At 37.1% G+C, this 18,482-nt stretch overlaps 1 protein-coding gene across 1 annotated transcript in view; it reads right to left on the minus strand.

Moving 5' to 3' along the window:
- Nucleotides 1–1,965: 1,965 nt before the first annotated feature.
- WDR36 (WD repeat domain 36) overlaps nucleotides 1,966–18,482 on the minus strand; it is a 32,592-nt gene continuing 16,075 nt past the window's right edge. The window contains exons 12-23 of the mRNA XM_062019069.1: nucleotides 17,578–17,732; nucleotides 16,334–16,448; nucleotides 14,918–15,083; nucleotides 14,521–14,629; nucleotides 13,717–13,796; nucleotides 9,845–9,952; nucleotides 8,642–8,739; nucleotides 7,091–7,233; nucleotides 6,476–6,592; nucleotides 6,155–6,236; nucleotides 3,592–3,779; nucleotides 1,966–2,515 (exon numbers count right to left, since the gene is read on the minus strand). Coding sequence (XP_061875053.1) covers nucleotides 2,366–2,515; nucleotides 3,592–3,779; nucleotides 6,155–6,236; nucleotides 6,476–6,592; nucleotides 7,091–7,233; nucleotides 8,642–8,739; nucleotides 9,845–9,952; nucleotides 13,717–13,796; nucleotides 14,521–14,629; nucleotides 14,918–15,083; nucleotides 16,334–16,448; nucleotides 17,578–17,732 — 1,511 coding nt within the window. The 3' untranslated portion in view covers nucleotides 1,966–2,365. The remainder of the gene's footprint in view (nucleotides 2,516–3,591; nucleotides 3,780–6,154; nucleotides 6,237–6,475; nucleotides 6,593–7,090; nucleotides 7,234–8,641; nucleotides 8,740–9,844; nucleotides 9,953–13,716; nucleotides 13,797–14,520; nucleotides 14,630–14,917; nucleotides 15,084–16,333; nucleotides 16,449–17,577; nucleotides 17,733–18,482) is intronic.

Here is an 18,482-nt window from a genome sequence, read left to right on the forward strand (position 1 = left end):
CTAGTTGGAGACAGGACATAGGGCTTGACATATCTGTGCTCTGATCCAAGAAGAAAGTTCTTTGTCCATTACTCCTTCTACTGAGGCAAGTCTGCAACTATTGCCTTACCTTTTAATCTTCTCATGTCTTGGTTCAAACAGTTCCACTTAAACAAAAGGAAAAACTTCTTTACTGTGAGGGTGAGGGAGTCCTGGCACAGGCTGCCCAGAGAGGGTGTGGAGTCTCTTTCCCTGGAGGTCCTCAAGACCCACCTCGATGTGTTCCTGTGCGGTCTGATTTGGGTGGACCTGCTTTTGCAGGGAGGACTAGATGATCTCTAAAGGTCCCTTCCAATGCCTACCATTCTGTGATTCTAAATTGCAGTAACACATGTTGCTCATGGTTTGTTAGATATTAAACTGAAGTTTGTGTGATATGGGACTGCACATCATACAAAAAAATTGAGAGTAATGAGTTTGAGAACAGTATCTCCAGTAACTAATCATTCCATGGCACTAAAAACTTTCTTGCATCTTTAAAAGATTCCTTAGGTCTTTTAAAAAAAAAGAGAAAACTTGACCAAAAAAAACCTCAGGTGCACATCATTTCCATAGACTCCACATTCTCAGTCCTAACTGGCTAGAATGCCACAGTTTTGTGCATTTCTTGTGTGCTAGAGCAGAGACCCCTCCTGCATGCCACAGTAAGACAGCAGCTGTTTCCCTGCAACTCATGAAGAGTAACATTGGAGCTGAGATCTGCTGGCAGCTCGTGGAGGACCCCACAAAGAGAGGGGGTGGCTGTGCCCAGAGGGGCCGTGACTCTGTAGGGAGGCAGCCTTGAAGCAGAATGTGACTGGAGTTCGGCTGCTGTGGAGGAGACCCACGGGGAGGAGTCTGTGAGGAGCTGCAGCCCAAGGGAAGGACTCACACCAGAGAGCATTTATTAGGGACGGTATCTCAGGGCAGGGACCCCGTGTTGAAGCAGAGAAAGAATGTGAGTCCTCCTTCTCTGAGGAGAAAGGAACATCAGACACCACCTGTGATGGATTGACCGCATTCCCCATTCCCTGTCCCCTGGGCTGCTGAGGGGCTAGGAAGTGGAGATGAACCTATGAAGAGGTGAGGGGTGGGGGAAGATGGTCTTAAAGGGCTGCTTGTATTTTTCTTATCATCCTGCTCTGAGTTTGCTTTCTGTCCTGTTTCTAGTTGGTAGTGGATTAAACTGTTCCTATTTTCTTTCCCAAGTCAAGTAGCCAAGTCAGTTTTGCCTGGAACCATAACCAGTGAGTAAGCCCTTCCTGCCCTTGTCTCGATCCCCTTGGTGCTCTTTTCTCCTCCCCATCCCACTGTAGCAGGGGAGTGAGTGAGCAGCTTCATGGTGCTTCCTTGCCAGCTGGGTTTAAACCATGACATAATAAAAAGTGTATACATTTGTATTAGTTACTCTGTCAGTAACTGGTTGCAGCTGGAGCACGTGAACTACAACAAAGAAGACTGTCCTGCTGTGAAGCAGTACTCTCTAACAGTGAAATTGAGGTTCATAGATAATCCCATTCATGAGTTCCCAAACTCTGCCCAAATATCATTATTTGAAGCCAAAATATGATTAAAATAAAAATTAAAATTAAAATTTCCCTCAGCTCAAAGCTTTTATTCCAGTACACTCTTTATCTCCTTAAGAATTCTAATTTTTGTAAGAAACTGAGTCTCCAAAATTAGAGCAAAAAATCTTCGGTTATAAAAAAAATGAGTGGGTTTTTTTGGTTTTGTTTTCCATTTTAATCATTTGTCATGCAGCTAGAAATTTTTGCTTTCAGAAACAGGTGTCTGAGGCAAAACAGTGAACACCACTTGCCAAAGTGAGAAGGAAATTAACTTTTACACACTTTACAGGAAAAACACTGGCTACAGACCAATGCAAATTTCATTTGCTTTAAAATATTGTTAATAAATTGTAAATAACTCAGACCTTTTGTCTTATTTTGTATCAACAATAACTGTTTATTAAACACAATATAGGGTTTGGTCTCCACAGAAATTACATTCCCACTTTTTTCCCCAAGTAATTTCTTCATTCTGATTTACATTTTCATTCACAAAAGTATAAGGTAACTAGCCACGTTACCTACAGTTGCCCAACTGTTTACTCATAGACAGTACAAACTAATACAAGATTAATATTTAAACTGCCCATATTATTTTTTGTCTAACTGGCATGAATAAAAATACTGCATTATGCACATTCTACAATATTTTGTCATACACAGATGTATAAAACACAGCATCAGAAGTCCCAGCAGAATTCTTAGAATCCAGTGGTTTTGGTCATAAATTGTACTATTATTTTGAGGGGAATTTTATATGGACAAAACCCTGAAGTACTTTAAAGCAAAGCACTTTTCATATATGTTAACACACACAGAATCTGATTGAAGAGAGTTTGCAAACTGATCCAAGTTTCCTCAAGCTGAGTCGACATTGTGGATAGTTCTTCCAGTAACTTTGGCTCTGATGAGAGAATCTTAAGATGTAACTGAAAATGGAAACAAGCAGTTAGTGAAACAAATACAAGTAATTAAAAAAAAAAAAAAGAGACCAGTTTCCTCACTCAGTTCTAACACTTTGCTTTCAGGCATGTCCCAAGTAAGGAAAGGTCTCTCTTCCTTTAATTCATTTCCTCCAGTTAATGCTGCTTCCCTTTTGCTAGACTTTTACAAGCCATTTTACTGTTATGTATGTATTGGATTGGATAAGGAAGCAAACACATGATTGCTTTACTAGATATTCTGATGCTGCTGCTGAAGGTATCATAATCTCACACTTTTCTAGAGGGTACCTCTCTCTACTTTCCAACCTGCATCACGAATTCCCCTTCAGGCTAGAAAGGCTAAACAGCTAGCTGCCCCTGAGGTCAACCAGGATTACTATTTGAATTATCCGTGTGGCATAAAGCAACAAAGAATGATGCCAGTACACTACTGAGAGATAATGTCTATGTAATGAAAAATAACTTTGGCAAAGCACACAGAAACCTCTCAATCTTGCAGACAGGGAATATGTTATTACCAAAACAGTTAATTTTCCTGGCTACAACTTAAATCTAGGAATTTTGCTAAGCTCACAGCTGTTTCACTTAGAACCTACAACAGAAGACATTGGTGTTCATGTGCCACACGTATTATTCTACTACAGTTCAGATCAGGAGTACTTTTCTAAGGCCAATTACTTATCTGTCCCTACTCTACCCTGCTAGGGTTTTTTTGTATGAAACTAAACAAAAAAGTGAATTCTAACATCTTAGTATCACAGCTATTAATCATATCCAGTTCATGGGGCCATACCAATAAAAAACAGATTAATAACAAACAGGCATGATAAAGAGCCACTGGTGAATAAGTAGCAAGATCTCAACTCTACAGAGTGTTTCACTCTACAGATCTTCTATTCATCTGTGGTACTTGCTCCTGTGGAAGCTGCCCCACATTTCTATTGAAACCCTACAAATACAACTGAGCAAGTCATATTTTCCCAGCATTAAACATTCATTTTTTAAAGAATAACCATCATTTTGTACCAGTTTAACAAATAAATTCATAACACAATTTTTACCTTTAGAAATAGTGAAAGATATGCCTGAGCAAGTTCAAAGTTGTACTTCTTGTTCAGCATCATCCCAATCATTTTCAAAAAGCTTAGCATCACCTCCGTTGAGCCGCCACCTTCAGGGGTCAAACCCCTTAATTCTATCTCAATATTAGATGGTCCCAGGCTTTTCAGTAAGCTAAGTGGGACTGTATCTGTGTAAAGCATTCGGTGATATATTATCAGTAAAAGTTGCAGAAAATAATCTTATAAATCTTTCACGTGGACAAAGTTTATTCCTAAATTCAGTTACTGTATGTTTCAAGTCTCCACTGTGTCCTTTCTCATCTTCCACAAAGTGCCATCCTGCCTTTGATTACTGACTCACCACATAATATAGAGAAGTACATTGCTAATAAAGACAGCTGCATTTTATTTGCATGTTTAAATACTTAAAAAATACAAGTAACACCTTTGTACCAGTATCACTCTTTTTCCCCATTTCTGTCTTTTAAGCCGAACAAAGTTTCTTACTAGCCACATAACATTTTCATTTTACATGTCTTGGCAAAAAGAATACACATACACTTGAGACTTCAAGCTGTTACTGCAGCTATACCCTGATCTTTCTACCTGATCTTTGAGAATTACATCCATTTGTTTTAAAAATGTAGAAATAAAAATATGTATGCTTGCAAACACAGCTGCTGGTAAAACCAGTTTTTAAAACACCTTCTAATTAATATTTTTAAGAAGCTGTTGATAAATTTCTTACACTCTTTTATCATGGCAAATAATGATATCAGGCATTAGCTAATATTCCTTAGGTGGTATTAATCTGTTTCCATCTGTATTTGTTTCCTGTGAAAATCATTAGCTAGTTCTAAATGTAATTGTGATATTAGCAGCACTAAATAGACATATTAACTCATTTTTGTGTTGTGTATGTTGGTACACATATAATATGGAAAAGGTGCCCAGCTTAATCTATGCTCCACAGTCCTGATCTGAGGTACAAAATCCTGTCTTCATCCCAAATGGTATGCCAGGATGGCTTTGAGTATTGCTAGATGGCTATAGATGGCTTCTAAGCTATTTACTTGCATAGCCTAGTCCGCTTCAGAAGAGATCATAGAATCGTAGAATGGTAGGGGTTGGAAGACACCTTTAGAGATCATCTAGACCAATTCCTCTGCTAAAGTAGGTCCACCTAGATCAAGTCACACAGGATCAGTCACCCAGGTGCGTTTTTAAGACCTCCAAGGAAAGAGACTCCACAACCTCCCTGGGCAGCCTGCGCCAGGGCTCCCTCACCCTCAGAGGAAAATTGAACTTTTTGTGTTCCAACTTCATCCCATTACCCTTTGTCCTGTTGCTTGATACAATCGAAAAAAAGGGATGCCCCAACGTCCTGACATCTCCCATTTAGATACTTACAAATCTTAATGTGATCCCCCCTCAGCCTTCTTGAGACTAAACAGCCCCAGTTTCCGCAGCCTTTCCTCATATGAAAGATGTTCCAGTCCCCTGATCATCTTGATGGCCCTGAGCTGGACTCTCTCCACACTTCCCTGTCCCTCTTGAGCTGGGGAGCCCAGAATTGGACACAGGACTCCAGAGGAGGCCACATCAGGGCAGAGTAGAGGAGGAGCAGAACGTCCCTTGACCTGCTGCTTACAATGTTCTTAATGCATCCCAGGATGCCATTGGCCTTCTTGGCCACAAGGGCACATTGATGGTTCAGTTTATAATCAACCAGGACTCCCAGGTCTCTCTCTGCAGAGCTGCTCTCCAGCAGATCAATCGCCAGCCTGTACTGGTGCATGGGGTTGTTCCTCCCCAGAAGCAGGAGGAACTGCATTTGCCCTGGTTGAGCCTCATGAGGTAGTTCTTTGCCCAACTCTCAAGCTAGTCTAGATCCCGCTGAATGCACAGAGGCGTGGTACACAGCCGAAGCTTCCCAAGTCAGGTTGAGCAGGCTCCTTGGACTGGGATCACAGCACAGACCCTGGGGCACACCTGCCTTACAGCAGAGGTGCCCTGAGGGAGGCCCATTGATGCACCTGCTCCCTGCTGCACCACCCTCTGGGTGGCCTGTTAATGTTTCTTCTTAAGATTTAAATTCTAAGGCAATCAATTAAAGCTCGAAGTTTGTTGAATGTTTAGTGAAGTAGTCCTTGAAAACAGAACTTGCTAGGCAAATTATGTCTTTCATGTTTCAGTGAATCACCAGATCATACCTTATCACATCATTTCCTTCCTTTCCTACGCTACAAATAAAACATAGCACCTTTTCTGGGTGATATCATCTCAATCTCCAAAAAGTCTAACCATCTTAGGAACATGACCTTCTTTCTCTATATAGATTTTAGACAAAACTGGGCTCTGCAGTTCAGGCAAGCTGGAGTACCAATGGATCTTTGATCTAGATTGGCTATCTATTTATTATTCAATCTTATCTCTTTGCCTTTGCTACTGTACTAGGCACATATTTTCCTGTGCACACACTACAATTTAGGCATTATAAATCAAACTTATATCAAAATATTATTAGCATCTACATTTTTAGTGAAATGTCTTGTTAACTTACATTCATTAGTGCTCAGGGCTTCTTCAAGATGAATGTAGAAATCAGATTTCTGTGCCAGTACTCCAAGGTTTACTACCTTTGACTAGATCGCAAAAGTAGAAGAGAGTGTACATGAACATACAATGATATTTTTACATCCCAATTAGATTATTTTCCTACTGGCAGAATTTGAGACTTTGAGAATTAAAGCATTAAAATCAATGAGTTAAAACTGGCACTTTACTGTCTTTAGCAATATTTCACTCATCACTAAAATGGATTTAAGATTTTTTTTAACACAACAGAGAAGCATTATTATATTGACTGATTTTCTGTTTTTACCTGGGTATCATTTTCTTCCTCTGGAGCACTGTACCGAGGTATAAGACCAGGAACTGTCGGGATGAAGAAAGGGGCTGACTTGGGAACTTTTGGTGGCTCTCTTGGTTTATTTCTTTTCTGTTAATTGGATATTTTTATTAAAATTGTCATCATAATATGATGGGATTTTTTTTCAAGAGGTATTTTTAAAACTATAAGGATTAACTGAAAAGTAAAGATATAGCTAAAATGTTGAACCATTAAATATGAAGCTACTACTTAGAAAACAGTCCCTCTCCCAGATACCAGAAACTGATATGCACCATATAGTCTTCTACTGCAAAACCTTTAAATATGTCTGAAAAGCAGGATCAAGATAGCCTCACAGGAACTTATTTGCTGCACTGACACAGAAATACCTGCCTTTAAACAGCTGTTTTACATGCTGCACAAACAGCCATGGCAAAAAGTTATAAAACAGTTCATCCTCCTCAAGACGGCTTGAACATCCGAAGGAATGGTTAAAACAACTCCCTGGTTTACATTACAGGAAATAGTCCTTTACTTTATCTTCTCATTGAAAAAGAGAATCCAAATACTACAGCAGAGAAGCCATGGCGTGCCTAATATCATTACCTTGATAATGTCAAGACTGAGAAGATTTTTCCACCTTGCTTCTGGTAATGAGGAAAGGGTGACCAGCTGTTCTCCCAATTGTTCAGGTGAGACATATTCTATCATTTCATCACATGTTTCCTCATCTCCTGCCACATCCACATCTTTCAAGAAGAGATATCTTTTATGAACGTTCATACTTCATATTTATTTTTGAAGAATCAAAACAAGAGGATTACTTCTTTTGCAATTTTTGAAAAACACACAACAGCCATACATGTGAGTACTAGCATAATATGTAACTGAAAAGTTACAGAAGCAATCTTTACTAAACATATGAAATAATACATTTAAATAGCTAACATTTATAGCTAAAATTCAGAATTGGTTAAACAAGATTTTAAAGACCTAACAAGATTTATTTACTTCAGGTGAACTGATATAAAAGCAGTTTACAGCAGTCTTAAAGGAAGAACAACAGATTGCTTTCAAAATTTTAACTGTTTTAAAATACATAAACAGCAATTTTAGTCCCAAGTTACACATCTGTAAAATCCTTGGACTTAAATACGCAGAACATTCACAACTAAAATTTAGAAGTCATTAAAATTTAAGAAAATCTAAAGATTAAAGCACAACATCACATGACAAGAGTTATCCAGTCTGTCATCTGGTTTTCTCTAGACTTCTTATGTGGTCTTGAACCAAAGACTTAAACAAGAGACATGTAAAACACTGAAAACTCTGAGCATCTAAATGGAGATTTTACATTTACTGAAGACAGTGAATTAAGGAGTTCAGACAGAATCGGTTTATAGTACAAAACCATCTAAAGTTGTGGGATGAAATCCTGTCTCCCTAATTTAAATATTTTTTAAAGTATTTGCTTAATAAAGCAGTCATCATCAAATGTGTTTCTCATTCATTTATGTGCTCAATAACTAGGTGTGTTTCTTCTCCAGATATGATTTAAAGGTAGGCATTGCTAAACTTGAGTGGACAAGATGTCCATCTAGAGGCCCTCAGAAGCACAATCTTTCTATGGAATATAAAAAAATGTAACTTGGGCCTGTCTTTCACTGGGAGTCTAGCGCAGGTACACGGCAGGCCAGGTGAACCCAGTTCCCTTCCCAGCAAGACGATACACAGACGTGAAACTAACATGGCATACAGGCAGATAAAAAAGTCGGAGGGAAGTGGAACCAAGAACAATCCCCTTTGCATCACCAAAGAGTAACGTTAATTTCAAACTAGCCTCACAGAAGTAAAAATGGAAGGTATGTACTCAAACCTGGTATTAAAGAAAGTGAGTAAATAGCACAAATGATTTTATTACCTACAAAATCTCCTTGAAGATGTGGAGATCATCACAGTGTAATTCTGTATGTCTGAACACAGAACCATGACTAGATTGTAGTAAATAATACTAGCATATGAGCAAGTATGCCCAAAATGCTATAAACAAGAGGAACAGTTCAGAGCAAGAATGCTAAGATACAGTGAAGAAACCACCATTTTCTGTTTGAAACACAAAACCAAAGTAAAAACAGATGACTGTCACCTGAAGGTTACCTTGCAGAGGGCAGGTGCTGGGGAGCATCACCACAGAGGGCTCGTAGTCTGCCGGAAGGGGCCGCAGTGAGACCAGAGAATACAGGGAACGGTTGGACCTGAGAAGCAAGATGAGCACCTCAAAAACAACTATCAAGTGAATGGGAACAAGGATTTCAGACATAGTTCTTACTGCCATCTGGTACTATCCCATTATGGCAACTCACCAGGTTCTGTTCAAGACTAGTTTTTCCTCATCTATCAGATAAACAAACGTCTGAAACATAAAAGTTACGCTCAAGTGCTACTGTCAAGAATGCTTAATACCTATGGCACTATGAAGTACGATTACTTCAATCATTGCCAGTTATTTTGTTTACTTGAAATTACAAAACTGCCACCTAAAAAGCTTTCTTTATACTTAGTATGCAAAACATATTATGAAAATATAAATAATTCATCTTGCATTCCCAGAATTTCATAGTAGCACTCCTAGCAAATTTTCTTGAGGTTTGGAACACACATACAAGTCATTCTGGCAAATTATTTTCTCTGTCACTATAAAGCAGGGCTAGGTAAAAACACTCATCGCTATTTGCAATGAAGCACTTCTATTTAAGCAGAGAAAGGTCAAACAATTCAACACCACTGAGGCAAAACTACTGGGCAACAAATTTAACCTATCTATCTATTAATAGGAGAAACTAGAACGCTATAAAAAGGTATGTTCATTCAGTACTGAGCCTAACCAGTCATTTGTTTTAAATCCACATCAGAAGGAAACTTGACTAAACCACATAATTTCTATCTCTATGGGGATCTATCATTAATAAACAGAAATAAACGCAACGTTGTCCAAATTCTACTCTGAAGTCTCAGATAACGTTGCAGACTAGGACAAGAAGAAAAGTCCTTCATAAAGTAACGCTACATGAGCAGTGACATTTTAAAGAACAGTAGAGTCAAAGGAAAACTTTTGGAATGGAATAATAAGAACTCTTTACAGTATGAAAAGAATGTTTAGGAAAATGAGACAATTCAATTACCAGAATAAGTATCTTAACTGCAAGAGACTTCGATATCTACAAATCACAACAATATAGAACCAGAGAAGACAAAACTTTGGACACAACACAGAATAGTTTTCTATTTGAAATAAAGGTGATTAAAAGAATTCTTCTCTATTTGAAATTCTGTGTAGAGACAGATATATTATATACTCACCACAAATAAATTCCAAGATCATCCACGTGTGTCGAAGCTAGAAAATCTCCCGTAGGAGACATAGTAAGGCTCACAGCTGCAGAGTCTACCAAAAAACAATCTATGAGGCTAAGGAAAGAAAACACAGAAAAGAAATTCTCAGCAAGATGAACTTGTTTATCTATGTGTATCTGAATTAGAGCACAATGTGACTGAATGCCATACTTCCAGTAGGACATTGGAAGTATGTAAATAAACTAGTATATTATTAGTGCTCCAAAACTAAACATGTCTATAAAATTCTTGGAAATTGGCTAAAGCTGGTACATTTGTGCTACCTCCTTAAGACAATCAGATTTTGGGGAAAATTTGATAAACCACCTGTCCATGTTCAGCTCCTTATGCCTAACAATAACTTTTTCAGTGTCCATAAATTTCATATTTCCTATCAGCTTCATGGTGCTCTGACCACATCTTTTAATGTACTGCCATTGTCAGCTCCCTCTCTCAAGATGCTTCACACACACCTGGTTAACACTAGGACCTCAGGTTCCTAAAGAAAGAATTAACTGTGCACTGCAAAATTGCATGATCTGCAACAGTTTGTTTTGACATTACTGTATTTTCAGCCTTACATATAATTCTGAAAAAAAACCTGAAAAAATGCCACATTTTAAAAATTTTTAAAGTTGAAGTATTCAGAGGTATGTGACTATTTTAAGAATAAACCAATTTTGAGTTCTGGATGACACAAACCCTAAGCAGACTTCCAATGAAGCCTGGGTTCATAGAAGTGCTGTGACTTGGTGAGGTACAACCTGAAGCAACTGAAATTTATAAGAATCGGTTAAGTATGACAACTATTTCATTGAGAGAAAAGAAACAAGAACAAGTGGAGAGCTTGAATACTTTGTTCTTGTTTACAGATCAAAATAAAAATCAAAGTGAGAAGTGGTGAGAGCAGCTACTTGTACAATCCTGTTCTGTTTACCAACCACAGAAAAAATATTAATGTAACAAAGCAGTTTAAAATGTAAAATCTTGTGGGCATGTATTTTCTTACGTATGGAGCACTCCTGTGACAGTTTCACAAACCCACGTTAAAAGGTAAGAGCTATTTCTTCCCCCCCGCCCCGGAGTGGAATGTTTTATTTCTTCTACATACTGTAATATGCACAATAATAGTAAAAACTAATCAATTAAGAGACACATCATTCACTTTAAACATACAACTTTTCACTTTCACATTCACTTTCAACTACAAAAACACTAAACTCAAATGACAGAAGAGGTATCAGTGACACATATACATTTTGCACTCAGTGCACTATGGCTAGAATATTTACAATAAATACTGGTTTTAGTTTCAAATTAATCATTATACCACAATCTTTACCAATACCCAAGAAATACTGTTCAATAAAGGAACCATAAAGAACAAGTGCAAAATAAAATTAACATTAAATTAACTTTTTATACTTACTGAACTTAAATCACAATTAAAATGACAGTGAGGGGGGTGGGAATCAATCCCCTATAGAACATTTATAGAATTGTTTTGACTGGAAAAGATCACTGAGTCAAACCACTATGAGAGACATGCTCATAATTTTTACACCAAATATACAGTAATTACTAAATGAATCCTGTCTGGTGGCTGAAGGCGTTCACCTTCACACTTCCAGCTTAAGTGCAGCAGTGAGACAAGGAAAAGTATAGAACTAAAGCATAGAAAGTATAGAACCGAGCTCACAGTGTCCACATATTTCTTAGTCTCAAGCACTCCATCCAAACCACACATAGTCCGCTTGTACCCTTGATGCCTTGTCTATGCAAGTTGCACCACAGTAAGAAAAAAAAATTTTAAAAAATCACATAATTCAAAGTTCTTGCTTGTAACTTTCTCATCACAAATTATTTTCCCCAATTCTCAAAAAGCTCTGCATAAAAAACCCACGTGCTAGGGATGCTTACATTATGTAAGGACAGTTAAGCAGCATTCCCAAATAAAAACAGATGTTCAAGAAGTAAAAGGCATGACACTTATTAAAGTGTATTTTTTGAAACGTAGGATTTAAGTAATTGAAAAACATGTTTTCCATTCTTTTATAAGGAAGAATATCAAAGCTGAGTTTTAAGTCTTTAGAGTGCAGTTTATAATTTGATTCTTCTATTTGTAAGCAAATATACCATAGTAGAAAGAAATCAAACATCTATCTGTTTTTAAAAGCTCTTCCCTCCTCCTCTGCCTATAGTTCTGGAAAAACCTTTCCTTTAAATTCTGGAAGAAAAATTTAACCTTATTAATTTCAAAACCAGGTTTGTCATGTACCTGCCTACATTTCCACTTGATCACAATTTCTGGCTGATACTTAGAGAGAAAAGACAAAATAATTACTTGTGTGCCACGTGCAAACAAGAACTACTGTTAAGACTACTACCAAAAAACAGTATGAAGGAATATTTAGTACAAGTGTTACGTTATTAACGAAAGATATAAGTAGTATTCCTCAAGTTTTAGAATTAATGCTGAAAGGCTTTTTGTAGATACATAATTTTAGAAGGGAAAGAGGGTTAGAAAGAGCAAGTTCTAACAGAGTACTCACTTCCCTCCCATTTATAGTGCAAAGACAGTTACTGTCCATTCAGTCTCATTTTAGGGTAGTGTTACTCATCATGGAAAAATAGGTCAACTGTTTTGTTGAGATTCAACAAACTTCTGGTAGCAAAATGAAAACTTTTACAGTATACAAACTATTTACCAAATCACATCAACAAAAGTAAAGTAATCCAAATGAAACTATGCAGTACTGCATATGACTAGAACTGCACATTGCATATTATTACTCTAAATTACTAAAAAGTATTCTGATATGACGCTAAAAGGATGTACTGGTAGTACTCAGTTACTTTTTGGCCTGCTTTTTCTAGGCTCCTCAACTTCTCGTGTGTGCTCCTTGACCAAATTTTATTCTGGGGGAAGACTACTCAAAGTGGGGGCAGTTACAAACATGTACAAATGAAAAAGTTAACTGAAGTAAAGCATTATTGTACTGCTAAAACGAACGGAAGTGAGAACATGCTACAAAACCAGCTGGAGTACTGTAACCAACCCAGGGGCCTACAGCACAAGACAAATGTGAAGTTAGAGCAGCAAAACAATCAAAGGGCTAGAACAATGTTTCCAATTAAGAAAGGCTGGGGAAACTGAAGTTGGCCATTCTGAAGATTAAAAGGCTTCCCCATACTCAAGGGGGAGTTATGAAAAAGATTGAGACAGACTTTTTAACTGAGTCTGTAGTCAGGACAAAGGTTTTGAACTGAAAAGGAGTAGGTTTAGACTGAACATAAGAAAAACATTTTTTATGATGAGGGTGGTGGGAAAACGGAACAGGTTGCCCAGAGAACCTGTAGATGGCTCATCACTGTTGGTGTTCAAGGCCAGGCTAGATGGGGCTTGAGCAACTCGATGTAGTGATAGATGTCACTGCCCACGGCAATGGGGTTAGACTAGATCTTTGAAGGTCTCTTCTAACCCAAACCATTCTATGAATACTTCAGCATATCACAAATCAATGCATCTTAAGCAATCTCTTGCCTTTTATAGTGCTGCCTCCAGAGAAAGAAAAAATTCACATTCACCAACACTAAACTCCAGGTTTCATCATTGGATCTTCAGGACATTTTTACCCTGTATACCCAGAAAAAGGTACATACTTCTAGCATTGCACCCAGCTAAAATATCAGACACCAAGTTGTTACACCAACCACAACTTTGAATATCACAAAGTACAGGTTGCTGACAGATAATCAAGCCAGAAGGCTTTCTGCCACTTAATGGACAGAAACTGTATTGCAGTAAACTTCTACTAAGTGTTTTCAAATTCACTCACCATCCAGAGGGAAGGTCCCAAGTCTTAATGGTACAGTCCATTGATGAAGTTATTAGCCATCGACCATCGGGACTGAAAGTCTAAAATAAAATAGTCATAAATGACAAGTCAGTCCCCACAGGAGATCCTGGATGAGTCTGCTCTCTGGCCGTAACACAAAAACTGATGCTACTTTATTAAAAGGGAGAAAAGGACAAAACTGAAAGCTATTTCAGGAGAGGGGTAACTATGTAACACAGGATACATCTGGCTGTTAGTGAGAGCACCTTGGTCCTCACTTTTACATTAATGATGAAAACCACTAGGCATAAAACTGATTAAGCAAATACTTGCTTGCATTTAAGAATTAATTAAGAAGCTAAAATCTATTTCAATGAACTCTACAAAGCCCTATTACACAAAATGCAAAATAAGGAACTACCAGCATGTTGCATAACCTCAAATTTATTTACATCTTTTATTTACCTGGTTCATCTTTTCTATGTATACAATTTAAATAGTTTCACAATTTTGCTCCTCAATGTGGTTTCCATTATTCCTAATGGTTTGTTTTGTTACACTAAAAAATCGCTTGTTGAAAAGTTACAGTAAAATCCCAAATCACACTAAAAACACACATCCACTGGAACAGTAAACATTTTAACTTGAAAATTAACATAGCCAAGACTTCTGTAGAGCTCAACTATAACTTTACCATTCGCAGCTAACTATGTCACTCATTGACTTACTACATGCAGAGAAATCCACTACCTTTAAAACAAACTTGAGCACATCACCTCTTACAGAAAATGAGTTCAAAATTACCATGTCATTAATCTGCCCATGGTGTCCTGAGAATGTCCTGACAATCCTCCTGGTTTCTATATCCAAAACACTAATAGTGAAGTCATCAAAGGCAATTCCCAGAATACCGCTGCCAAGAATCATTAGCACATGTGAACAGTGAACACTCAGAGACAAAATATAAAAAACAACATCCTTATATATTGCTACAAAAATCTTTTATCTTGAGATACTTAACAGTAGTACATTCCTTCAGTCTAATGAAATATCTTGTAATCACTTTGTTTTGTCAACCAGTAGTCAGTTGTATTTCAAAGCACAAGAAGTTTAAACTTTATTAGAATATTTGGTTGCTATTCAAGATACAGATACATACAAAGCAAAACAATATGTCCATGAAAAAGCTTCAGTTTATTACCTATCTCTGTGAAGCAGAATTCCACTTGGAGAAAAAGAAAGCTCAGTGGAGTAAATCAGATCTTTAGTTTTGAATTTCCAAAATTTAATCAATCCTTCACTACCAGCTGTGATTACCAACTGGTTTAATCCATCCACTGCTACTCCCCTAATGGCCCCCTTGTGTGCTGCAAATCAAGGGAAAAGAAAGTTACTCAGAATTTAAACAAAGCACCGCAATCAGCAGAGTGACAAACACTGTTCTGTATATCTTCACGTAACTACACTAAACGAGCAGTAAGCTTACGAAAAAATTCTGAAGTCACCTGATAAGACTGCTTGAATATTATAAGTTTCTTTATCAGTACAGAAACAAAATTGCTTTCAGTTAAGCATCTAAAATCCAATACACAAGTTGTTAGTAACTGAAGCTGAATATTAGCTTTTATTTTTGCTTTCGGTTTTGGAGTAGGAAGGTGAAGGGGGCAGGTTAATATGAGATTTGAGGGCCCTTTTGAACAACTTAAGGAAGGCCTGCAGGGGGCCCAATCATTGCAGACAAAATTTATAGCCCAAGTTCTGGCACAAAGTCTGGATGGAAGTCTTCCTAAGCTACTTTACATTGCAGTGTAAGTTCCTCTGGTTTTGGATCCGTTTTATTTCTTAATCTATGCCTAGGGCTACTGGCCCGTAACCAAACTTTTAAAATTCTTTCCACTCTTAATTAGTGATGTTATTAGGAGACTACCTCATGTTTGCTATTCTCAATGGCTTTTAGAAACTCAGTAAAGTTTAACGGCTTCCTTGTTTCTACAACAACAACAAAAATCAGATCACAAAGGCCCTATTATAAACTTCAGACTTACAAAGCAAACATACATGAGGATATGTGCAATATATATGTACACAACCACTAAAAGCAAAATCATCTGAACACTGTCAGTTATATTAAGCCCTAAGTTTGCATCTGGGTAGTTGAAAATAATAGCATAGGTGAAGAATTGGACTTGCTTACGATTCCAGTTTCTCAGGTATGTAAAGTATTTTTTCATTTTTAAGCAAGTAGCACAAGATTGATGAAAAAATTCACCTCAGACAGAGCCCTGTAACAGGAAGCCAAGTGACTGCCTTAAAAACAGACGAGGCTAGAGGATCACATGTGAGTGCTAACCATTTTGGTAACTGACAATTTTGTGTTGATTACAACTAAATGTATGCTAACTCCAGAGCCGTTAAAACTATCAGGGATCCTGTCCCTCAGAGTGAGTTTTAAATTACTTGTGATTACAGTCTAAGATAGAACAGTGCAGTGTAGTCAGAAAAATAAAAAAAAAATCTCAAATTCAATTCAGAAACTTCATTAAATTTCCCAGATGACAGAATACCAGGTTGCTGCTGTTGTTAAGAGTCGATATTTTAAAAAGGTAGCGATTCATACCTCTTTCTTTGCCATAACATCCTCTGTGAATGCCAGACTGCATGTTATACACATCTACCTGTCCAGTTGACAGACCAATTACAGTAAAGTTCCCACAAGAAGTAATGTCGACTGCCTTTCAAAGGGAAAAAACCCACAACATCTATGATAACAATTCTTTAAGTGAATATCTAATTAGTAAAATTGTTAAAAGACATATCAGAAATACAAAATACTAATATGTTTTTACTAGACTTCTTCAACAAAAACTACACAGAATATACAACTGATTACACCTCAAAAAGTAGAGAGGAAAACTCTTAAAATAAGCTAATACTCAACAAGGGATAAATATAGCAGTGCGTGCTTACGAATGACAGTGAATGCTGACTTCATGACATCCATCAGAAGTCATATCTAATAATATCAACACTGTAACCTAAATGACTAATCTATATGATCAAACCACAAATTTAATCCCTAAAATGAAGTTAAAGCACACCTCTTTCCATGCCTGTACTGCCAAAGGCAACCCAAAATAGGGTATGTTCACACACATAACTTAAACAATTTGAAACAAAGAAACAATGATCTAGATGTCTTTGGAAAGATACAGTCCAAAGGATCTAGTAGCTAAAAGAAAACCATGTATTTACAACTGAATTGATCTTGATTACCACTTAGCTACTAAGCTTAAGGTCAGAAAAATAGTCTATCACAAGATACAGTAGTAACACCAATGCCTAGCACAGGAAGTACGCCACAGTAACTACTTGTCTTGCAAGCTCATGAGACTCAGTAAATACATCCCTTTCACTGACTGACTTTCACTGTGTCCAGCTTCATGCTGTAAAGCATTTTGGAGGGAATATCCTGCCAGCAATTTAGAAATACATTTTTCTGTATTGCCAAAAAAAGGTGTCTTTAGCTTTATGCACTCAGAGCACAATGATCATCACAGTCACATAGTCAGCTCCACATCACTATGACAGATTAAAGGTAAACACCAACTATCAGAATCTGAAAATGAAATCTGTACTTAACCTGGATGTTTGAGGAAAAAAAGCATACACAGCATTTTTGTAAAGATCATATACATTACAAAACAGCTAGTAGGACATGCTGAGCTGGCAGAAGGCACTTTTCAAAGCAACTAAAACATGTTTAGATAGCACCTTTTCATTCTAAATATTGCTTCTGTACAAACAAATCAAAATAACTGTAATTCTGTAATGCTGAAGAAACATTATCCTAAATAAACTTACTGTTGCACATATATCAATAGGTTTGTATTTGCTAAATTCTTCTGGCCTCAGTTTATGAACTCCCATCGAAGTTTTCTGATAGTTCCAGGTTGTACAGGTTATATACCCTTGATGGCAAGCAACAATACCATCCCAGTCACTCTGATGTGCCACTTCTGCAATGTAACACATACTACTTTTAGAAATAATCATTTTAAACTAAAATACTTTTCTGATAAAATAAATGTACTTTCAAATACTTTTCAGGCAGAACAGTTAAAATTCAACATTCTCATTGGACAGTCAAAGACTACCATTCAGAAAAAATACCTGATAAACCACTGTGAATATGCTACTTAACTAAAACATGAACAAAACTACAAAAACATTTTTGGTATGTTTCATGCCTTGGTATGTTTGAGTCTGTGGATTGAAAAGCATATTAGAACTTAAATGGTTCAAACTGCTCAATTTCTACACACTTCTAGATGAGTCTCTTAACTGTTTCATCAGCTTCTGAAACAGAAGCCATTAGAGCAACAACTTAAAGCAAGGTTTAAGAGCTGTTTCACACAGCGAAAGACTTTTGCATTTGCTGCAAAACTGTTTCTCAAAAACTCAGTATCCAAACTTACTCTAAACAAAATGCACTTAAAAAAATGTTTTGTTTTGTCTTCGAATCCATTTAAAGTAGTTCTATTACCTTAATCAGGCACGTCTAATATTATTTTTTAAAGTGCATATATATACACACACACACTCCCCTATTTAAGTACATACCGATAGACTGTATCACTTAAGTCTGCAAATATTACTTATATTCAAATAGCTACACAAAATTGTAAATCCAAATCTTTCAACACAGGAAACAATCAGCTATCCTCAGAGGACAAAGTAATAGCTACTTTTAAGACAAAACAGACTTC

This window comes from Colius striatus, chromosome Z (genome assembly GCF_028858725.1).
Source record: "Colius striatus isolate bColStr4 chromosome Z, bColStr4.1.hap1, whole genome shotgun sequence".
NCBI lineage: Eukaryota > Metazoa > Chordata > Aves > Coliiformes > Coliidae > Colius > Colius striatus.